The 24,701-nt window shown below is 41.4% G+C and overlaps 2 protein-coding genes across 5 annotated transcripts in view; one reads left to right on the top strand and one right to left on the bottom strand.

The window, feature by feature from the left end:
• The window catches only part of LOC124861401 (NACHT, LRR and PYD domains-containing protein 4C-like), a 609,184-nt gene that overhangs the window by 401,254 nt on the left and 183,229 nt on the right, over window positions 1-24,701 (bottom strand). The window lies entirely within an intron of this gene.
• The window catches only part of LOC124861391 (NACHT, LRR and PYD domains-containing protein 3-like), a 923,911-nt gene that overhangs the window by 9,249 nt on the left and 889,961 nt on the right, over window positions 1-24,701 (top strand). Inside the window, exons 5-11 of one of the 3 annotated variants that reach the window (XM_047355107.1) lie at window positions 4,451-4,515; window positions 4,653-6,447; window positions 7,986-8,159; window positions 12,964-13,137; window positions 15,299-15,472; window positions 17,642-17,815; window positions 23,866-24,027. In XM_047355107.1, the coding sequence (XP_047211063.1) occupies window positions 4,451-4,515; window positions 4,653-6,447; window positions 7,986-8,159; window positions 12,964-13,137; window positions 15,299-15,472; window positions 17,642-17,815; window positions 23,866-24,027 (2,718 nt within the window). The remainder of the gene's footprint in view (window positions 1-4,450; window positions 4,516-4,652; window positions 6,448-7,985; window positions 8,160-12,963; window positions 13,138-15,298; window positions 15,473-17,641; window positions 17,816-23,865; window positions 24,028-24,701) is intronic. The other 2 variants (XM_047355108.1, XM_047355109.1) reach the window with 2 other exon arrangements.

The raw sequence follows: 24,701 nt of genomic DNA on the forward strand, positions 1-24,701 counted from the left end.
TATAACAATCTTCAGATGAGTGCACATAATCCAAAGAGATCTCAAAGTATTTAGAAGCACAGCAATAGTTTTCTCTTAAATGAATCCAAATTCATTGATGCTGAAACCTTTTGCCAATTCTTTGTACTGTAACTGTGATAATAATAATTACAACCCTGTGGGTTATTTTCATAGTTCCCCTTTTTGTTTGGCTCAATTTGATCGCAGCTGTATTCCAGAATTTCTCTGCTCAGGTTAAATGCAAAGAAGTATTTTAAACCGGCGTTGACATTTTTATGTTATACCCAAACAAAACAAAAACTGCAGTGTTTGACTTAATCAGAAATTAAGATAAGAAGCTTGATTCCAAACTGGACTTTTTCCCACATAGTGTTCAAAGGGAGAACACATATAATTTTCCTTAATTTGACTATTTAAATTTTGAGAGTTGGGGAGAAAATTATTACTATTACCCCTCTTTAATAATCCAAATGCTGATAAATGTTCAGATATTTTATGATATAGTAATCTGAAATTACCCTGTGTACCTTTCTACTCCTATGTATTCTTTTAATCTTTAAACCCTAAGAAATCAAATAAGGAGACTGGAGTTTGAGCCGGCCATCCTGTTAAGTGTTGAGAGCCTTTATTTCTTTTCTTTTCCTAAAATGAAGGATTTTCTTATCTTTATTCCGTTATAAAAATCCTAACCTTGGTTCCAAAACAAAACTCTTCAACCCCAATCTGTGTTCCCCAGAATAGAAATCTTGAGTATTATTGCATTTCAAAACCACCAAATGACAGGAACCCCTCCTTGGCTTAGATCTATTTTAATAAGTAATTGGTCTACCTTTAATTAAATATTATAATTTTATGGACCCAAAATCTATGGCTTGCGGGCTTCAGGAGTCCAGGAACCACAGGTTGAGTATTGCTGCAATGAACAATGATGTTAGCTCTCTTGGAGGATTGGGTAAATATCCCCAAACCTGTTAGTGTATTATTTCTTGCTTGGACAATAATCAGATTTAAAAATCACTAGTTCACAGCTCCTTATTTACCTCAGATCATATTTGCTTCTAACACAGTTCATAAGAAGCTTCAGACAACATTATGCTAAAAAGCCAAAAACAAAACAAAAATACAGATCTGTTTTAAAATAAAGAAAAAGCATGCTTACAAACTTGGTACTGTGGTGGAAAATAACTCCACGGTTCTGAAGGCATGCAGAGTCTTTTAGGGAACATGAGATTAGTTACATTTTTGTGTGGTACCACTGTCCAATCAAATTCTTTTTACCTTCAAAAATAACCCAATTTTTCCCATTCTCATTTTAAAGGTTTGTTTTACCAAGGAAAATGTGTTTAACAAAACCAATTACTCTGAAAAGTCTCAAGAGTTTTAGCCAGTGATATCTTAGAAAACAACAAGTGTTTTAATATTTCTGTGCAGCACAGAACTGATTAGGTGTCCTTTCCTTCCCCAAAGGGAAAGAAACTGCATGACCAAGCCTTTCATAGTTTTTTGTCAGGACCTGATATAAGGTACAGTGTAAATAAACATGTAAATACTGTGTCAGAGACTGTATGAAGACCATCTGCAGTAAAACTAAGCCTGTTTTAATGAGGTCTCTACCCATTAGATTTATGGGATACAAACTCTGACAACAGAAAATAATACCTGAAGGAGAAACCCATCAGGTTTTACGCATGCAATGGTTTTAAAAATGCTCCTTCATGAGATCTGTCCTGAGAATAACATAGAAACACATGGTTCCTGCTGAGTTTTAGAGATGTTGTAACTTCCTCTGCTTTTTAATAACTTTTAATAACTAGAATAATTGACCCTGAATATTCCACGACGAAAGAGAACTTGCTTCTCTAAAAGAATTAACTGGAAAGTATCAAATGAGCTAAATTATCACCCTTTTGAAGATACTTTTCTAACCCTAAAATAATATTTTAAACCGCTATATCTGTCAACGTCAAGCAAGCGTGTCACATGAGCAGCGGTTAATAAGCGTTCTTCATTGCAGAAAATAGGAAAAGATTTATGCAAATGTGTGTGTGTTTGTACGTTACCCCATCAGTTTCTAAATCGCTCCAGAGTCAGACTATCATTGCATACAGTCCTCTATCAGTCCAAAAACAACCCAAGCCTTTCAGGTGTGTTGGTGGGATATTCAATCCTTATTTGTTCACTTTAACTTCTCCAGGAGGGAGAAAGAACTTTGCTCTGGCCTGTTTCTCTTCTGCCCGCATAAGATGTGCTTTCAATATAAATCCAGTGTATGGCTCTTCTGGCTCTGGCAAACAGCATGGATCGTTGTCCATCTCAGTGGTGCCAGACTTTTTCTGAGTTTCGTTCTGGTAGAAACTCACACTGTTATTTGCAGCAGCAGGCAGGCAGGCAGGCAAGCAGGCAGGCTCCCTCCCTTTCAGGCCATGCTGGAGAAGCGTCTCTGGTGGAGTAGCCATGAGAACGGCAGGTTTCTAAAGTCCAGACTCAAAAACGCAGATGTTGCACTCAAATCCCATATATGTGTGTATATGGGTGTGTGAGAGGCATAAGACAAAGTTGAGTATAGGTTCAGATTTTGCACACAGAAATATTATCAGTTATTCAGTCAGTTGTCCACCATAACATGCACTATACTCCTTTCTTTTCCGACTGATCGCAATATTTAAGACAAACGAAACTTCCTGCAGAAAAGTTTAACTCTTTAACACCTTAATTGATGCACTCTGTGCTTTTTAATCTTTTTCTTATGTTTTTTTATTTTTCTCATCTCCATCCATTAACTGTTTTACTTGAAACTATTTAAACTATTTAACTTATTTACACTCAAACTTCCACTCTGTGAAAAACCAAACTTATCTTCCCAAGTTAAAGCACATTTAACACAATCATCCCCACCTTTTCCTTTTGTTGTGGAATTTTCTTATCAAAGTGTGTAGAAGTTGACTCATAACAAGAGAAAATCCGGACTTTGTCTTTATAAGTTTTATTCAAAGGCATTCAGCGTTTGAATGACTCTGTCACCGAGCAAGTCAGTTAGGCAGAGCCCCGATCAACAGTTACACACAGTATTTATACCAGAACATGACAGTGTTATCTCAACTTCAAAGAGTCTGTGTTTTACGACCCCAGACCCTTCCCGGGTTCAGAGGTGACAAAGTTATCTAGGAACAACCATCTGCTCTTCCCCACACATCACCCTAACAAATGGGTTTTAACCATTAAACATCTGATAATGGCTTTTACAGCTTCATCCTCTAACACAGATGCTCAGAGGAGTGAGGTAACCCAAAGGTCATACACTTTGGAACACTTACTACAAGAATTTCCATCACACTTTCCTTTTTTAGGAGATGATGGTTAATATGTAATAAAAAAAAATATAATTATAATAATAATACAGAGCAACTTCTCACCCAGATATATTTGTAGAGTATGAATGTCCCAGATAAAAGGTATTTTTAATCTGGGCAAAAGAAAACAGGACCAATAGAATCTTGCTAAGATTCTTCCAAAAATGTTTAGTCCTCCAAACACACAACAGCATTCACACAGTTAGTATTTTAACATATTTATGTCCCTTCAGCAATATGTATGGTCGACCTAGCTTAGTTTATGAGCTCCCTTATTATTCAACATTTAATTTCATTTCCTTACGGCGAAATGTTACCAACCTAATTATCCAGTTCACTTTACGGCGGAACCACCTAGTCGTTTTTAATCTCCTTACGGTGAGATCCTACCTAAATTTATCACTATTCCTTTGCGGCGAAATAAAACCTTCCCAATGCAGTGTCCTTACCGGCGACACACTACCAACGACTTTTAAGTACTTTTCTTCTTTTATTTCTACGTCTGTTCCCGGAGATCCGCCAGTCACTGCAAAGAAAGATAAAATCAGTTTAGTTCTTATAATATCCGGCTCGAAGGACCAAATTAATGGTAGGTATTATTTAGTCAACTCAGAGGCAAGAACGATACAGTCAATTTACTTGCAAGGGTAGCTCTGCAGTACAAACTACGAAGTATTAGCCCCCTCTCTCTTTATTTATACATGCTTGGTCACACACAGTTCAAACAACATTCAGGGTGGGTGTGTGTGTGGTTGTGTGTGTGTGTGTGTATGTGGGGTCAGAAAGGTTAGGGTTCATTTGTCTTGATTATAAACAAACAGAGGAAGTGGGGACCTGGTATGAATAGCCCCCAGATGCTACTAATAAAAGCATAAAAGTATAAAAACATAAAACATAACTCACTCTTGTCCCCGTCTCCCTTCCTGTGACATGAAAGGAGGGAAAAGTACTTAGAGCAGACATGAGTGATAAACAATATAAAAGTTTTAAAAACCCTAACAATTATCGTCTGTTCATGTTTGATATTTTCATTCGTGTTGTATGCATTGTTAAATCTAATATATTGAATTGATTTTACATTATATCAATTTTGTTCAAAGTTTTTCCGGCCATAGCAGCAGGGAAGCTCTTGTGGAAATCCCAATGGCCGAATGTCTGCATAGCGGTAAGAGATTTCTCTACAGATTTAACCTGCAGATAAATGCTGAAATGATTTCAGTCTCAAGAGCAGAAAAATAAATATTTCAATGCTTTATTCAGATGATTTTGTTTTATTATTACTAATATTTTGTCTTCGTTCAGGGTTTTTTTCCTCAGTTTGTCAACGTGAACTTAAATCTGGTCTGAAGAAGAGGTTCCAGTGTGTGTTTGAGGGGATCGCTAAAGCAGGAAGTCCAACCCTTCTGAACCAGATCTACACAGAGCTCTACATCACAGAGGGAGGGACTGGAGAGGTCAATGATGAACATGAGGTTAGACAGATTGAAACAGCATCCAGGAAACCACACAGACCAGAAACAACCATCAGACAAGAAGACATCTTTAAAGTCCCAGCTGGAAGAGATCAGCCAATCAGAACAGTGATGACAAAGGGAGTGGCTGGCATTGGGAAAACAGTCTTAACCCAGAAGTTCACTCTGGACTGGGCTGAAGACAAAGCCCACCAGAACATCCAGTTCATATTTCCATTCACCTTCAGAGAGCTGAATGTGCTGAAAGAGAAAAAGTTCAGCTTGGTGGACCTTGTTCATCACTTCTTTACTGAAACCAAAGAAATCTGCAGCTTTGAACACTTCCAGGTTCTGTTCATCTTTGATGGTCTGGATGAGAGTCGACTTCCTCTGAACTTCCACAACAAGGAGATCCTGACTGATGTTACAGAGTCCACCTCAGTGGATGTTCTGCTGACAAACCTCATCACGGGGAAACTGCTTCCTTCTGCTCTCCTCTGGATAACCACACGACCTGCAGCAGCCAATCAGATCCCTCCTGAGTGTGTTGGCATGGTGACAGAGGTCAGAGGATTCAATGACCCACAGAAGGAGGAGTACTTCAGGAAGAGATTCAGAGATGAAGAGCAGGCCAGCAGGATCATCTCCCACATGAAGACATCAAGAAGCCTCCACATCATGTGCCACATCCCAGTCTTCTGCTGGATCACTGCTACGGTTCTGGAGGATGTGTTGGAGACCAGAGAGGGAGGAGAGCTGCCCAGCACCCTGACTGAGATGTACATCCACTTCCTGGTGGTTCAGACCAAAGTGAAGAAGGTCAAGTATGATGGAGGATCTGAGACAGATCCACACTGGAGTCCAGAGAGCAGGAAGATGATTGAGTCTCTGGGAAAACTGGCTTTTGATCAGCTGCAGAAAGGAAACCTGATCTTCTATGAATCAGACCTGACAGAGTGTGGCATCGATATCAGAGCAGCCTCAGTGTACTCAGGAGTGTTCACACAGATCTTTAGAGAGGAGAGAAGGCTGTACCAGGACAAGGTGTTCTGCTTCGTCCATCTGAGTGTTCAGGAGTTTCTGGCTGCTCTTCATGTCCATCGGACCTTCATCAAGGATGGAGTTAATCTGATGGTAGACCAAAAAAACATTTCTGCTTGGTCTAAATTATCTAAGAAACCAAATCTAAAAAGTCTCCATCAGAGAGCTGTGGACAAGGCCTTACAGAGTCCAAATGGACACCTGGACTTGTTCCTCCGCTTCCTCCTGGGTCTTTCAGTAGAGACCAATCAGACTCTCCTGCAAGGTCTGCTGACTAAGACAGGAAGTAGCTCACAGACCAACGAGGGAACAGTTCAGTACATCAAAAAGAAGTTCAAACAGAACCTGTCTGCTGAGAAAAGCATCAACCTGTTCCACTGTCTGAATGAACTGAATGATTGTTCTCTGGTCCAAGAGATCCAACAGTCTCTGAGTTCAGGAAGTCTCTCCACAGATAAAATGTCTCCTGCTCAGTGGTCAGCTCTGGTCTTCATCTTACTGTCATCAGGAGAAGATCTGGATGTGTTTGACCTGGAGAAATACTCTGCTTCAGAGGAGGCTCTTCTCAGGCTGCTGCCAGTGGTCAAAGCTTCAAACAAAGTTCTGTAAGTTCTGACAGAACAGTAAAATAAAATTGACCAGTTTGAGCCGTAAGGTTTCTCAACAGTAAATGACTGGTCGACAAAATTGGTTGGCCACATTTTGAGTCACTAAATTTGAAAGAAGGAAGCGCTTACCTAACTCAAACTGAATGAGCCATCTCTACCATTCAGCTGAATTATATGATGCTAAAAAGATCTGCCGAATGACACTGTGATGGTAAATGTGTTCATCTTCCCTTCCTCAAACCAGGAAGTCAAAATAAAAAAATATGAAACACAACACTGTTTTTGGTAAAACTTTGAAAGGTATGGCTACTTTTTTGGCATACTTTGGTGATCCAGACCTTACTAAACAAAATTATGACCCTTGATGCAGCACAAACACTGTAATTATATGTTTAAATACTTTTTAAAAATGTGGTTGACCAAATGGTTGGTGGGCTGCACAGTGGCGCAGTTGGTAGCACTGTTGCCTTGCAGGAAGGAGGTCCTCAGTTCAATTCCCAGCCTGGGGTCTTTCTGCATGGAGTTTGCATGTTCTCCCTGTGCATGCGTGGGTTCTCACTGGGTCTCTGGGTTCCTCCCACAGTCCAAAGACATGCCTGTTAGGTTAATTGGTCACTCTAAATTGTCCTTAGGTGTATGAATGAGTGTGTGCTTGGTTGTTTGTGTGTTGCCCTGCGATGGACAGGTGACTTGTCCAGGGTGTACCCCACCTCCTGCCCATAGACTGCTGGAGATAGGCACCAGCTCCCCCGTGACCCACTATGGAATAAGTGGTAGAAAATGACTGACTGACTGACTGACCAAATGGTTGATTTGTCACTTCATGGTATGAGTAGGTAATGTAATTAACATTAATAATTTGCTGTGAAATCAACTTACTTGAACCAACTAGTTTATTTGTTTCTGTAAAAAACACTCATTAGGTGTTAGTACATCATGATGATGGGGAAAGCATTTTCCTACTGTCAACCAGTGGAGCAAGGTCTAAAATAAAGATCACTACCCCATACCCATCAGTCATCCCTGCTTACAATGTGCCAAAGGGAGGAAGTGACTCTAGCTATGTCCAGGAGAAGGTATATTCCCCTATTTGAATACACCATTGACCTATGCATTGCAAATTCCTGGCTGGTCAACAAGAAGGACTGTACCCTTCTCAACCAAAGATTTATTTCTCCAAAACGTTTCTGCCTTGCAGATGCCCACAGCTTTAACCAAGCCAGTAAGCCAGTATCCGAAGTTGCAATCCAAAGATACATCCTATGCCCTAAGGCTTTATCAAGGTGGAAATGACAGAAATGCAATGTTTTCTTGTCTTTGAATACTAACCAGGAATGCTTTGTAGAATATCACCAAAAGTAAATGTCTAATGCCCAAAAAGCAGTATTATAACACCTCACAGTGTCAGTTATACAAAATAAACATCAGTATCAGTATCAGCCAAAATTGGAATCAGCCAGAAAACTGCAATCGGTGCACCCTTAGTTTTATTCCATCAAAATTGTTCTTTTTCATTTTGATCTCTGTCTCTTCAGATTGAAGAACTGTAACCTCTCAGAGAGAAGCTGTGAAGTTCTGGCCTCAGTTCTCAGCTCCCATTCCTCAAATCTGAGACAGATGGACCTGAGTAACAACAAGCTGCAGGATTCTGGAGTGGAGCTGCTGTCTTCTGGACTGAGGAGTCCACACTGCAAACTGGAAACTCTCAGGTCAGAACATTATTAATGCCTTCATTAGTCTAAACATTAGTTTGATACATGTGTGCCTTATGAATACACCCTTGTTTTGTACCCGAATACATGCAGAAGGTTTATATGTGGAACTAATTTCCCTTTTCCACTGGCTTGAAGATCAGATATTTTACAAACAGTGGTGGCAGGTTCTTCTCAGACCAAGACATGACTTTCAAAGGTGGTAACTTTTTTAATCCATGCAGACCCCATTTTTTTCACTTTTTCTTTTCAAAGTGTATACATGTTTCTGTTTGCTGTATTGTTTTGTGTTTTCATATTTATTACAATTAACAGTTGAACAAATACCAAAGGAGCACAAAATGTTATCACTTTCAAGTAAAAATGTTTTTAACAATGTAGGCCTAAAAACAACTCATTTAGTATGGCCCAAAACTCTTACTGTAGAACTTTATACACATCCACTTAATGCAATATTTAAATATTTCCTTATATCAACCAATTATGATTTCATAATAAATTTACACATACAGTGTCTGTGAGAAAAAGACAATCAGACAAAAATATTTTTGGAGCATTTCACAAATATTTTACATTTTACTATATTTGACAATGTTTTCTGTCTGCATGTAGAACAGGAGTGGCTGTAGCAAGGAGATGATGTGATCTGAAATACCTTTTTATGGGACTAGCTACTATAGGATTAAATGTTTGATTTTGACTGAATTATAGAACCAGATAATGTTGATGTCATGATGTAAATTCAGGTAGAAGCAGAGAGGGTTTTCTATTGTTATCTGGGCCAACAGCACAGGTGAAAGTCCCTGTATTCTCTGTCCCTCATTGTGACTCTGAAGCTGAGTCAACCTCTACCTAATGTTTTACTGGGTGAATATTATTCATTAGCTGTATCTTAAAATTATACCTTACAGAGTCAGTATTTAGTGTTTTACAGCTATCTTCAGCCTGGATATCCAGCTCAGCCTGTTCCTGTGTACACATGCTCCTGGCTCCCACTCTGCAGCTCTGCTGCTGCTCAGAAATGAGGTGTCAACCTTATTATCGCGCTCTTTGTAGGTCTCAGGGTCATCTTTTGGGTAATGAACGACGGCAGGCAGACAAATCAGGACTAAATTGGCTTTAAGGAATTCTCAAGTTGCATGTCAATCATTGTGAGGTTAGGTGGAGCAGAAAGTGATTATAGGGAATACAGCAGAAACAAGATAAAAACAAATATGATACTTCAGGTCATGATATAGGGGAATTTGTGTATAAATTTGGGAGTTTTAGGGACAAATAAAAAAAATAGTTGTGTTATTGAACACCTGATAATTGTATTGATCATTTTATTAGGATCATTTGTATAAAAAACAAAATAATCAGATTGAAAATTTATATAAGCATCTTGGTGATTAAGTTGTATTATATTCATTTTTGTTTTAATTTACTCATCAAAAAGCTTACAGAAATGTTCAATAAAGGAGTTTGATGTAATTTCATTGTTTTGTTACATGCATGAGAAATTAATGTCTAAAACTGTCAGCTGACACTAAAAAACTACCCTGTAGATATCTTTGACATTTACTATAAAGAAGAATACGAAAGAACTACAGAAAGTAACAGTGATGATGAATTTTTCATTTTACTAATCCTGGGTTCTTATTCAGTCATTAATACATGCTAACTCATGGATTAAAAATCTTTCTAGTAATTGTTCATAGAAAAATAACAGCAAACAACATACAAGATTTATTTTCCTGTATTTCATAACATTACAACCACCAAATGTCCATAGATAGTTTCTGTAGACTAGCTCCCATGCAAGTCCCATCTGGCGGATGAGAAAAGTATTACAGCGACAACTCAGATTTCAAAATTGCATGTCGGTCTTCACTTGTTTCAGTTATTGTGCATTTTTCTCTCTTTTGACTTAAAAGACACTATAATTAATATTGAGATAATTACAGAAGCAAACATTAAGTGCTGCAGAATATATGAAATCCATCAGAAAAAAACATCAGATCTCTTTTCAGCACAGTTGACCTGTTATGAATTAGTGCAGTCTGCAGTTCTACTTCTCTTATAGGTGGCTGGAGTTTAAATTAACTGGATAAAAAAGAGTGGGGGTAGGGCCTGTAATGTATGAAGTTATTGTTTTATTGTGAAAAGCATGGGGGCTTCCGGTCTGGATATAGAAGGATGAATAAAGTACGCAGTATGGCTACCACCCGATCTACAAGTCTGTCCTCATGTTTCATGGTACACTACAAGGCATAACATGGTGTCAGACGTTTGAATGGGAGAAACACAGCGAGTATGGCTCACTTTAAACCCCCACCAAACTTAAACCTGCAGGGGAATCTGGCAGAAAATTGGAAGACATGGCTTCAACGATACGAGCATGTTGCCGGAGAAGAAGCCATTAAATGAGTAACACGTTTGTCTTTGCAAATGATGAAAGGAATAAAATAGCTCCATTGAAGCAAAACTTCCAAGATTACTGTGAGCCCAGAAAGAATCTGCCATACATCAGACACATGTTTTTTACTAGAGTGCAAGGACTGTCAGGAACAATAGACGCCTATGTAATATAGACTCCATCTGTCACCACTGGCCAGTTATAAGAAGAGCTTGACAAAGCTGGAGATCTTACTGGGAGAAGAAAACCTAGAAGACTTACTGTCCCATTTAGAGGCCCATCTGTAGTGCTGCTACCCAGGTTTAACAAAACGCACAGAGGTTTCCATGGAGATGAGTTTCATCTACTTGTTTTGGTCCAGTCAGCTCCCAACGGTTCATCATATATTTTCCTCTTTTGCTGGAGGAGAAGTTGACCGTTTTGAGTTGTTCATGGATGCATGACTATTCCCCCCCCTATTCATCGCTGTCTCAGACGAACAACAATAAATAAATTAATTTATGTCGTTACATTTATAGTCTGGACAGAATAATTAGGTTAGAGGTGATCTAGGATCACTACTGTTAATCCAACATGTTTAACTGTACGTTGCATACAAGGTTCTGTTGCAGTTCTGATGCTGAGCTGTGTTTGAATGCTGACCACGTGTGTTTTAAACTGTGAGCGCTCCAGGGCAAAGTTTATTGAATGTCTGTGTTTTTACTGTGTTTAATTTTGATCGATCGATCCTAAATCACCTGAGGGTTCATAGTTGGATTATTGAAGTTATTTGAAGTAAGTCTAAGATCCGAGCTCCACTCCAAGCTTGTCTCTTCATCGTTTTATGCTGCTGGTTCCCAGGTGAACTTTTATGACCCTTTCTTCTAATCAGCTCCTCGTGGCGTTTAAGAGCAAGTCCACATCTGCTGATCTGAAAACGCTCTCAACGAGAATAAAGACGTTTCGCCTGTTTCTTGTTGTTTCATATTACAAGTGAACCCAAAGCTTTGATTTATTCCCACTTCTGCCCATAAATTGCTGGTTTGATCTCCTATAATACCCAGTGTGCTTTCTTTATGAACTAATCAATATGTGTCACTTTGTGGCATGGTGTGGAAACAATCATCTCATTTTGAACGTGACTAAAACAAAGGAGATGATTGTAGATTTTAAGAGAAACAGGAATAAGTCAAAAACTATTTCTATCATGGGAGACGAAGTGGAGGTGGTGGAGGAGTATAAATACCTCGGTGTTCACCTGGACAACAGACTAGAGTGGAGATGCAACTGTGAAGCCGTCTATAAGAAGGGACAAAGCAGACTGTACTTCTTGAGGAAGCCTAGGTCCTTTGGTGATTATAGCAAGATGCTGCGTGTCTTCTATAAGTATGTTGTGGAGAGTGTGATCTCTTCTACCATCATCTGCTGGGGAAGCAGCATCAGAGCCAGGGACTTAAAAAAGCTCAACAAGCTGATAAAGAAGGCTGGTTCTGTTCTGGGGACTCCCCTGGAACCTCTGGAGATCATTGTGGAAAGACGGATTCTTCATAAAATGAAGAACATTATGGAGAACCCTGAGCATCCTCTTCATGAGACTGTCCTACAACAACAGTGTCTTCAGTCAGAGGCTTCTTCAGATCTGCTGTAAGACGGAGCGCTACAGGAGATCCTTCCTACCCACAGCCATCAGCATCTACAACGACTCTTTGAGGAAACCTTCATAATATGAGCTATAACAACATTTAATTTCCCTTTGGGATTAATAAAGTATTTTTGAATTGAATTGAATAATATTCTTGATTATTAATTTACCCCTTCAGTAAATTAGTGAATGTCTAGTTAGGTTAATGTTTGTTGGCTGAATAGTTTGGTGTAAGAGGGATTTATTTTGTTCAATACATTTTCACATAGATAAAGAGGTGTTTCTGCTTATTTTGTGTAAAAATGATTTTCTGTCAACTAAGGTTGGTGCTTATTTCACCGCTTTTCGGTAAAATGGTTGATAACACAGTTACATTTAACATGGTTTTGGTTAATAATGATTAATGACAATTAATTATTTGTAATTAATAAGTGCTGTTAGCCCAATAATCACAACCCCATAGTGGATCTATAATTTCTATTCATGGGGAATTATTATTAAATATGATTTTTTTATTTAGATTTGTCATAAATAATCATATTCAAATAATCATAAATTCCTTTACATCATTCAAAGTTTAAGTGGGTCACAGAACATAGAAATTTGTCTAAATCACATTTTGTTCTGTTTCAGGGTTCTGACATGCATTGCATTGCTTTAGAGTTTCTGAGTTCTTATTTTATGAAGCAGTTTCATCTGTCTTGTTTAATACTATAAGTTGTTTTTATTTAGTTTTATTCCATCAGAATTGTTCTTATTCATTTGGATCTCTGTTTCTTCAGATTGAAGAACTGTAACCTCTCAGAGAGAAGCTGCGAAGTTCTGGCCTCAGTTCTCAGCTCCCAGTCCTCTAATCTGAGAGAGATGGACCTGAGTAACAACAAGCTGCAGGATTCTGGAGTGGAGCTGCTGTCTTCTGGACTGAAGAGTCCAAACTGCAAACTGGAAACTCTCAGGTCTGATCAGTTACACTATTTCATAGCTGTTAGTACACCCCTCACATTTTTGTTTATATTTTATTCTATCTTTTCATGGCACAACACTGAACATATGATACTTACAACATAAAGTAGTCAGTGTTCAGCTCGTATTACAGTATAAATGTTCTGCCCCCTCATAATATCTCAACACAAAATCATTAATGTCTAAAATGTTGGCAACAAATTAAGTACACCCCTAAGTGGAAATGTCCAAATTTTGCCCAATTAGCCTGGTGTCATGTGACTCATTAGTTTTTCAAGGTCTCAGGTGTGAAATGGGAGGAGGTGTGTTAAATTTGGTGTTATCTCTCTCATACTGGTCACTGGAAGTTCAACATGGCTCCTCATGACAAATAACTCTCTGAGGATCCGAATAAAGAGTTGTTGCTCTACATGTAGATGGTCTCTGCTATAAGAAGATTGTCAACACCCTGAAAATGAGCTGCAGCACGGTGACCCAGACCATAGAGCAGTTTAACATGACAGGTTCCACTCAGAACAGGCCTCACCACGATCCACCAAAGAAGTTGGGTAAACCTGCTCAGCATCATATCCAGAGGTTGTCTCTTGAAAATAGACATATGAGTGCTGCCAGCATTGCTGCAGACGTTGAAGGGGTGGAGGTCAGCCTGTCAGTGGTCAGACTATATGCTGCACACTGCATCAAATTGGTCTGCATGGCTCTTATCTTAGAAGGAAGCTGCTTCTAAAGATGATGCACCAGAAAGGCCCCAAACAGTTTGCTGAAGATAAACTTATTTGGTTCAAATTGTGTCAAACGTTTGGAGTACAAAGCTAAGTGTGTCTTGTCTACAGTCATGTACGGTAGTGGAGAGTCAGGGTTTGAAGCTGCAGGAGGGCTGCTAGCTGTGGGGAGCTACAGTTCATTGAGGGAACCATGAATGCCAACATGTTCTGTGACACAAGGAAGCAGAACATTATCCCCTCTCTTTGGAGACTGGGCCGCAGGTCAGTAAGTCAACATTATAATGACCACAAACACACCTCTAAGACAACTACAACCTTGCTAAAGAAACTGAGGGTAAAGGTGCTGGACTGGCCAAGCATGTCTCCTGACCTAAACCCTATTGAGCATCTGTGGGGCATCTTCAAATGGAAGGTGGAGGAGCTCAAGGTCTCTGACATCCATCAGCTGTGTGATGTTGTCAAGGAGGAGTAGATGAGGATTACCGTGGCAACCTGGGAAGGTCTGGTGAACTTCATGTCTAAGAGAGTTAAGGCAGCGCTTGAAAATAATGGTGGCCACACAAAATAGTGACACTTTGGGCACAATTTGGACATTTCACTTAGGGTTGTACTTATTTTATTTGGCAGCAGTTTAGACATTAATTGTTGTGTGTCGAGTTATTTTAAGGGCAAAGCAAATTTACACTGTTATACAAGCTGCACACTGACTACTTTACATCGTATCAAAGTGTCGGATCTTTACTGTTTTCCCATAAAAAGATAGCATCAAATATTAACAAAAATATTAGTTATTTAAATTTTATGAGATACTTTATGTTTATAGTATCCTTTTGTTATTGATTCCAATGTCAAAAAGTGTTGAAAAGGTGTATTTTAAATATTACTCATGTTTTATCTGACTAGAATTTAAAATAACAGAATATTGCTGCTTGGTTCTGATAATTAATATTCAGATTTCTGGTTGCTGTTCTGTTCTCTTAATGTTCTTCCCTTTAGTAATAACTTTCCTTCTATTTCCATCATGATTTTTATTTTACTGCTCGTCCCACAGTGTTTGAAGGAGGAGTAAATATGGATCAGAACATGTGGTCCAATCTGGAATAGTGTTATGTGGAAACATCATTTAGTTTTCCACTATTTGTAAACAGCTGCAGTATATTTTCACTAAAACAACAACAGGTCATGTTTGCAGCTCAATCTGTAGAGATGAAAACATCATTCAAAGTTTAAGTGGGTCACAGAACATAGAAATTTCTCTAAATCATGTTTTGTTCTGTTTCAGGGTTCTGACATGCATTGCATTGCTTTAGAGTTTGAGTTCATATTTTATGAAGCAGTTTCATCTGTCTTGTTTAATACTATAAGATGTTTTTATTTAGTTTTATTCCATCAGAATTGTCCTGATTCATTTGGATCTCTGTCTCTTCAGATTGAAGAACTGTAACCTCTCAGAGAGAAGCTGTGAAGTTCTGGCCTCAGTTCTCTGCTCCCAGTCCTCTAATCTGAGAGAGATGGACCTGAGTAATAACAAGCTGCAGGATTCTGGAGTGGAGCTGCTGTCTTCTGGACTGAAGAGTCCAAACTGGAAACTGGAAACTCTCAGGTCTGGTCAGTTATGCTATCTCATAAATGTTAGTACACCCCTCACATTTTCGTTTATATTTTCTTACATCTTTTCGTGGGACAACACTGATCATATGACACCTTGAAATTATGTAAAGTAGTCAGTGTTCAGCTTGTATAACAGTGTAAATGTTCTGTCCCCTCATAATATCTCAACACAAATTGATTAATGTCTAAAATGCTGGCAACAAATTGAGTACACCCCTTAGTGGAAATGTCCAAATTTTGCCCAATTAGCCTGGTGTCATGTGACTCATTAGTTTTTCAAGGTCTCAGGTGTGAAATGGGAGGAGGTGTGTTAAATTTGGTGTTATCTCTCTCATACTGGTCACTGGAAGTTCAACATGGCTCCTCATGACAAATAACTCTCTGAGGATCTGAATAAAGAGTTGTTGCTCTACATGTAGATGGTCTCTGCTATAAGAAGATTGTCAACACCCTGAAAATGAGCTGCAGCACGGTAACCAAGACCATAGAGCAGTTTAACATGACAGGTTCCACTCAGAACAGGCCTCACCACGATCCACCAAAGAAGTTGGGTAAACCTGCTCAGCATCATATCCAGAGGTTGTCTCTTGAAAATAGACATATGAGTGCTGCCAGCATTGCTGCAGACGTTGAAGGGGTGGAGGTCAGCCTGTCAGTGGTCAGACTATATGCTGCACACTGCATCAAATTGGTCTGCATGGCTGTTATGTTAGAAGGAAGCTGCTTCTAAAGATGATGCACCAGAAAGGCCCCAAACAGTTTGCTGAAGATAAACTTATTTGGTTCAAATTGTGTCAAACGTTTGGAGTACAAAGCTAAGTGTGTCTTGTCTACAGTCATGTATGGTAGTGGAGAGTCAGGGTTTGAAGCTGCAGGAGCGCTGCTAGCTGTGGGGAGCTACAGTTCATTGAGGGAACCATGAATGCCAACATGTTCTGTGACACAAGGAAGCAGAACATTATCCCCTCTCTTTGGAGACTGGGCCGCAGGTCAGTAAGTCAACATTATAATGGCCCCAAACACACCTCTAAGACAACTACAACCTTGCCAAAGAAACTGAGGGTAAAGGTGCTGGACTGGCAGAGCATGTCTCCAGACCTAAACCCTATTGAGCATCTGTGGGGAATCTTCAAATGGAAGGTGGAGGAGCTCAAGGTGTCTCACATCCATCAGCTGTGTGATGTTGTCAAGGAGGAGTAGATGAGGATTACAGTGGCAACCTGGGAAGCTCTGGTGAACTTCATGTCCAAGAGAGTTAAGGCAGCGCTTGAAAATAATGGTGGCCAAACAAAACAGATACACTTTGGACACAATTTGGACATTTCACTTAAGGGTGTACTTATTTTATTTGGCAGCGGTTTAGACATTAATGGCTGTGTGCCGAGTTATTTTAAGGGCAAAGCAATTTTACACTATTATTCAAGCTGCACACTGACTATTTTACATTGTATCAAAGTGTTGGATCTTTAGTGATTTCCCATGAAAAGATAGCATCAAATATTAACAAAAATATTAGGGTTGTCTCAGTTTTATGAGATACTTTATGTTTATAGTATCATTTTGTTATTGATTCCAATGTCACAAATTGTTGAAAAGGTGTATTTTAAATATTTCTCATCTTTTATCTGACTAGAATTTAAAATAACAGAACATTGCTGCTTAGTTCTGATAATTAATATTCAGATTTCTGGTTGCTGTTCTGTTCTCTTAATGTTCTTCCCTTTAGTAATAACTTTCCTTCTATTTCCATCATGATTTTTATTTTACTGCTCGTCCCACAGTGTTTGAAGGAGGAGTAAATATGGATCAGAACATGTGGTCCAATCTGGAATAGTGTTATGTGGAAACATCATTTAGTTTTCCACTGTTTGCAAACAGCTGCAGGATATTTTCACTAAAACAACAAAAGGCCATGTTTGCAGCTCAATCTGTAGAGATTAAAACATCATTCAAAGTTTAAGTGGGTCACAGAACATAGAAATTTGCCTAAATCATGTTTTGTTCTGTTTCAGGGTTCTGACATGCATTGCATTGCTTTAGAGTTTCTGAGTTCTTATTTCATGAAGCAGTTTCATCTGTCTTGTTTAATACTATAAGATGTTTTTATTTAGTTTTATTCCATCAGAATTGTTCTTATTCATTTGGATCTCTGTCTCTTCAGATTGAAGAACTGTAACCTCTCAGAGAGAAGCTGTGAAGTTCTGGCCTCAGTTCTCTGCTCCCGGTCCTCTAATCTGAGAGAAATGGACCTGAGTAACAACAAGCTGCAGGATTCTGGAGTGGAGCTGCTGTCTTCTGGACTTAAGAGTCCAAACTGCAAACTGGAAACTCTCAGGTCTGAACAGCATTAATGATTTAATTACTGTGAACATCATATTGTTTTTTCTACCTGAAAACATGCAGAATGTTTATGTGCAGAACTAAGTGCTCAATACAATGTTCTGTAGGGTAACTTTAAAAAGTGACACGAAAACAAAAGAGTGAGAACTGCCAGTTATAACTAAACTCTGCTATTTGTAGCAGAGTTCCGTCCCCTTTAAGGTTTCTCCTGCAGCTACGGTGGAAAAAGGACTGAATTAGAACTTTGTCAGTCTACCTATTTCAACAGCAATAAGGTTCTTAGCTGCTCTGCACTGAACTGAATTCCTCTCCTGAGACATCAAGCTGAATGTAAACATAACTGGTTCTGGAGAAAAATCAGCTGAGGTCCAAATGGCTGCCTGTAGCATCCAATCAGCCCAAACTCTGTACATCTCATAAAATACAAGTTGGAGGAATCTCTGTCATTGAGATTTTTACCAACATCTGTTCATGCTGCATTCAGGTACAGCTGGAATTCTGGGCTGTTAAAATACCAAAACTCTTATGTGATTTAAACTTATTTATTCTCAAATATGGGCCCAGTCTTCAGAAATGTTGAACCCATTTTCAAGTGGTTCTGATTATGTATAATCTATCCAGTCACTGGCTATGCCTGCTTATACTACTTTATTCATTGAAACAAATCCAACTAAGGGTCCAGTCAATTCAATACTTTTTACTTTTTTAGTTTTAGAACACGCGGTGGAGGGGTTTGAGTGCTCGAATGATTCTAGAGGCTATGTTGTCTGGGGCTTAAATGCCCCTGGTAGGGTCTCCCATGGCAAACAGGCTCTAGGTGACGGGTCAGACAAAGAGCGGTTCGAGAATCCCTCATGATGACTACAGAATCGAGGCACGTGACGTTGCCCGGTACGGCGGAGCAGGGGTCCCACCCTGGAGCCAGGCCTGGGGTCGGGACTCGTCGGAGAGCGCCTGGTGGCCAGGTTGCTCCTCGCGGGACCCGGCCTGGCCAAGCCCGAACGAGAGACGCGAGACCATCCTCCAGTGGGCCCACCACCTGCAGGGGGAACCGTGAGGGACGGGTGCAAAGAGGACTGGGCGGCAGACGAAGGTGGAGACCTCAGCGGCCGGATCCCCGGATGCTTAGGCTGGCTCTAGGGATGTGGAATGTCACCTCGCTGGGGGGGAAGGAGCCTGAGCTGGTGCGGGAGGTTGAGAGATATCGACTAGAAATAGTCGGGCTCGCCTCCACGCACAGCGTGGGCTCTGGAACCCATCTCCTTGAGAGCGGCTGGACTCTCTTCTACTCTGGAGTGGCCCGTGGGGAGAGGCGGCGGGCTGGTGTGGGTTTGCTTGTTGCCCCCCAGCTCAGCCGTCTTGTGTTGGGGTTTACCCCAGTGGATGAGAGGGTCGCATCTCTGCGCCTTCGGGTTGGGGAGAGGTCTCTGACTATCATTTCGGCCTACGGGCCAAGTGGTAGTGCGGAGTACCCGGCGTTCTTGGCGTCCCTGTCGGGGGTGCTGGATAGTACCCCTCCTGGGGACTGCATTATTCTGCTGGGGGACTTCAACGCCCACGTTGGAAACGACAGTGACACCTGGAGAGGCGTGATTGGGAGGAATGGCCTCCCCGATCTGAATCCAAGCGGTGTTTTGTTATTGGACTTCTGTGCTAGTCACGGATTGTCCATAATGAACACCATGTTCAAACATAAGGGTGTCCATCAGTGCACTTGGCACCAGGATACCCTAGGCAGAAGGTCAATGATCGACTTTGTTGTCGTATCATCAGACCTTCGGCCGCATGTTTTGGACACTCGGGTGAAGAGAGGGGCTGAGCTGTCCACTGATCACCACCTGGTGGTGAGTTGGATCCGCTGGAGGAGGAGAAAGACGGACAGACTTGGCAGGCCAAGCGCATAGTGAGGGTCTGCGGGGAACGTCTGGCGGAGCCCTTGGCCAGGGATGTATTCAACTCTCACCTCCGGGAGAGCTTTGACCAGATTCCGAGGGATGTTGGAGACATAGAGTCCGAATGGACCATGTTCTCCACATCTATTGTCGATGCTGCTGCCCGTAGCTGCGGCCATAAGGTCTGCGGTGCCTGTTGCGGCAGCAATCCCCGAACCCAGTGGTGGACACCGGCAATAAGGGATGCTGTCAAGCTGAAGAAGGAGTCCTATCGGCTGTGGTTGGCTTGTGGAACTCCTGAGGCGGCTGACAGGTTCTGTGGGGCCAAGCGTGCCGCGGCCCGGGCAGTGGCACAGGCAAAAACTCGGACCTGGGAGTAGTTCGGTGAGGCCATGGAGAAGGACTACCGGTTGGCCCCGAAGCGATTCTGGCAAAGCGTCCGGCGCCTCAGGACTGTAAAACTGTTTACAGTGGGGGTGGGGAGCTGCTAACCTCGACTGGGGACATTATCGGCCGGTGGAAGGAGTACTTCGAGGATCTCCTCAATCCTGCCATCACGCATTCCCTGGTGGAAACAGAGGCTGGGGACTCAGGGTTGGACTCTTTCATCACCCAGGCTAAAGTCACTGAGGTGGTTAAAAAGCTCCGCGGTGGCAAGGCTTCGGGGTTGGATGAGATCCGCCCTGAGTACCTCAAGTCTTTGGATGTTGTGGGGCTGTCATGGTTGACACGCCTCTTCAACATTGCGTGGCGGACGGGGACAGTGCCTTTGGATTGGCAGACTGGGGTGGTGGTCCCCCTTCATAAGAAGGGTGACCGGAGGGTGTGTTCCAACTACAGGGGAATCACACTCCTCAGCCTCCCTGGTAAGGCCTACTCCAGGGTATTGGAGAGGAGAGTCTGGCCGATAGTCGAACCCCGGCTTCAGGAGGAACAGTGTGGTTTTCGTCCCGGCCGTGGGACACTGGACCAGCTCTATACCCGCTACAGGGTACTCGAGGGTTCATGGGAGTTTGCCCAACCGGTCCACATTTATTTTGTGGACCTGGAGAAAGCATTCGACTGTGTCCCTCATGATGCCCTGTGGGGGGTGCTCCAGGAGTATGGAATCGGTGGCTCTTTACTAGGGGCCATCCAGTCTCTGTACAAGCGGAGCAGGAGTTTGGTTCGCATTGCCGGCACTAAGTCGGACCTGTTCCCGGTGCATGTTGGACTCCGCCAGGGCTGCCCTTTGTCACCGGTCCTGTTCATAACTTTTATGGACAGGATTTCTAGGTGCAGCCAAGGGCCGGAGGGGGTCTGGTTTGGGGACCAGAAGATTTCGTCTCTTCTTTTTGCAGATGACGTGGTCCTGCTGGCCCCATCTAGCCAAGACCTGCACTGGGGCGGTTCACAGCCGAGTGTGAAGCGGCTGGGATGAAGATCAGCTCCTCCAAGTCCGAGGCCATGGTTCTCGACCGGAAAAGGGTGGCTTGTCCTCTTCAGGTTGGAGGGGAGTTCCTGCCTCAAGTGGAGGAGTTTAAGTATCTCTGGGTCTTGTTCACGAGTGAGGGAAGAATGGAGCGGGAGATCGACAGACGGATCGGTGCGGCTGCCACAGTAATGGGGGCGCTGTGCCGGTCCGTTGTGGTGAAGAGAGAGCTGAACCGAAAAGCAAAGCTCTCGATTTACCGGTCGGTCTACGTTCCTACCCTCACCTATGGCCATGAACTTTGGGTCATGACCAAAAGAACCAGATCCCGGTTACAAGCGGCTGAAATGAGCTTCCTCCGTAGGGTGGCCGGGCACTCCGTTAGAGATAGGTTGAGGAGCTTGGCCATCCGGGAGGGGCTCGGAGTAGAGCCGCTGCTTCTCCACATCGGGAGGAGCCAGTTGAGGTGGCTCGGGCATCTATACCGGATGCCTCCTGGATGCCTCCTGGACACCTTCCTTGGGAGGCGACCCAGTCCCGGATAAAGCGGAAGACGACAAGTACGAGTACGAGTAGTTTTAGAACATAATAAAATCTAATTTTAGAAATTGAAATAAATTCTTCCTTTACTGCTGACTGAAAATTGAAGCAAACTGAAAACATACCAAACTGATTTTTATTTACCGTCCCTCCCTTAATATAAATACTGCAACTTTTATCATGACTTGTTCTGTAACAGGTTGAACAAAGAACCTGAAATTTCAGCCGGACACAACAGGTGAATATTAAGAGGTTCATTGAAATCTGTCGTTGTCGTTCAGCAGAAAACTAAAAGCAGGATCAGGAACCTCTGAGGGCAGACAGATCGGTTAGTGGCTGAACAGAGAACTGAGAATAACGTGAAGCTCAGAGAAAAAGCCACTGACCTTCTCAGAACCCGTGGGAGAGCAAGGATGCTGATTTTCAGCTCCAGGGTGACGTCACAGTGAGTCAGAGAGGCTGTGAACGGGAATCCTTGGTCTGACGTTATGATCAGATCCGGTATTGGGCTGACGGATCCGGGGGTAAGGCAGAGGGTGACAGTCAGGAGGCAGAAATAAGGTCGATGTCTAGAGATCAGAAGCCAGGGAGATATCCAACGAGGGCAAAGCAGAGAAATCCAGGGGGCAAAAACAAGATCAGCCAGAGAGCAGCTTATAAAGCCAGGTAAACAGGTGGAGCAGGTGAGGCATGAATAGGGAGCTGGCCGGGGAGGAGCAGGTGAAAACAATCCTCTGAAATCCTTCAGCACAGCGATGATCAGCAGACAGACAGAGACAGTGCAGAGAAACAGACCAGACATGTTCTGACTGCATAAAACAAGGTTGAGACAATTTCTTGGGTACAAATTATTTTGTTGCTATTGTTTGCTTTTGCCTTAATAAATAAATATGTTTAATTATTAGAGCGGTATTTGTGCTTGACCTTTCTACTTAACTTTGTTAGTGTATTACACTTATACCTCTGAGGCTTTGCGCACCGTCAAAGTATTAAACATTAAAATAACACGTCTATTTTTGTTGACTTTAAAACATGCAGTAAATGTTGTGTTTTGCTCATACCTGCTATTTACTACCACCAGTAAACGCATCGTTTCACCTGTTTCTACCTTACTGGTCAGTCAAGGGCAACATCAGGTTTAAGCAATTTTATTGGCTGTGAAGGCTGGTGGGTAAGTGGTAAGTGATCCTGGTCTTGTTAATGTGATCAGATGCACACTCTACTCACAAGATCCACTGTAAAACACTCATTACTCATAAGGGCACAGGTGTGTAGGATTCAATAGAGTGTAGGTCAGAGAATCTGGGCGCTGTTCATAGGGGAAAAGTCAACAGGGGTTATATTATATTAATAATATTCTTTGAAAAGTTTGCTAAGATATGCCATAAGTGTATCTAGTCACCCAGCAAAATTAAAAGGAACCGTTTTGAATCTGTAAGTTACTTTATTAATCAGACAGCAGCTAATTGCCTCAATACAGGCTGACACTCATGCTAACACTGAAACTAAAAACTGACAGAATAATCACTTTAACATTGGGCTAACGTTAGTATTAAGCTAGCTTAGAAAGACAATATTGTCAAATGTAGCATTACATCTCGTTCCTAACACACTCGCCACTACGCTCGCTGTAAATTATGTTGCTTTCAGAAAAATGCAGTTTATACCCATTTCTGTTTCTGGGGATTTTAAAAAGCTCCAATCTTTTTAAAAGTCCTGGTTTAGGAAGCCCAGGATGTGTTTCAATGTAAATTTATCCTGGATAATTTCACTTTCTCAGGGCTTTACTTTCACGGTACTCTGGTCTAGTAAAAATCACATTTTTATTAGACATTTTTCTTGTTGTGCTGTAGATATCTGACAAGAGTTTGTCTGATGATAATAAAAGTAAAATAAGTGTTAATCAGTGTTTAGTAGTTATTGAGGTTGTAAAGCAACAACTCTGGCCTGGTGCAGGTTGGTATAAAATTAAATGTAAACTAATGTTTTAAACGTTTCCAGTAAAACTTAAGGATTAATAGAAGGTTTTAATTGACTCTATAACTCTAAAGCTGCTCATCATCTTCTATCATTTATTAGTTGAAGCAAACATAAGTTATTAGCTAAAAATCTTTTTAAAATAGTAAAAGCCATCTGCTGGACTGAAGGTGTAGTGCAGTTTTATTTAAAGTCTAAAGTGTTTTGTTTCATTTTGTCTCTCAGACTTAGATCCTGTAACCTCTCAGGGAGAACTTGTGAAGTTCTGTCATCAGTTCTTAGCTCCCAGTCCTGCTGTCTGAGAGAAGTTGACCTGCAGAAGAACAGCCTACAAGATTCAGGGGAGAAGTTGCCGTCTGGTTCAGACTGTACACTGGAAATATTCAGGTGAAGATTCATCAAACTGGTTCTTCTGGGTTTTAATGAGGAACAGTATTCTCTGTTTCACAAATTAAAATGGTTTAAATGCTAAGTTGATGATTTTCTGGTAAATTCTTCTGAGTCGTGGAACAGACAGCAGTTAGTTCATCATCTGTTTCATTGTCTTATTTAGAATCATGTGGGACCAAGATCAAACGCTGTCCTGGTCCCTCTGACCCAACTCTGGTTTTATGGAACGTCTATTTAAGTTCACTTTTCTAACCAAATACTTTAGTTCTGACTACTTACAGAACATTGACTATTTTGGACCTTATAGAACCATCTACTCACCAATTCCTGGAAAGTCTGTAGACTCAAGATGGCCTCCAGAGATACAGCTCACTTCAAAGAACAAAGCAGGAGGACACAAATAGTGACAAAGCAAAGACAGGAGAACCTGCTGGAGTCAGAACCGGACCCATTGAACAAACACACCATCATCCAGGTCCCAGTGGATGATGGTTGCTGGTTCCTCAGTTTCTGGACATCAAACTGGATCATCTGTGTCCAGAGTAAAGTTACAGCAGAACATCAGAGATTTTAACCTTGTCTGCTTCTCTGAGACGTGGAGAATCGCAGTGGTTCTGGACCAAACCATGATATGGTCCAATAGTTTTACGCTGCACTGGGTGGACAGAACA

This window comes from Girardinichthys multiradiatus, chromosome 24, assembly GCF_021462225.1.
Source record: "Girardinichthys multiradiatus isolate DD_20200921_A chromosome 24, DD_fGirMul_XY1, whole genome shotgun sequence".
NCBI lineage: Eukaryota > Metazoa > Chordata > Actinopteri > Cyprinodontiformes > Goodeidae > Girardinichthys > Girardinichthys multiradiatus.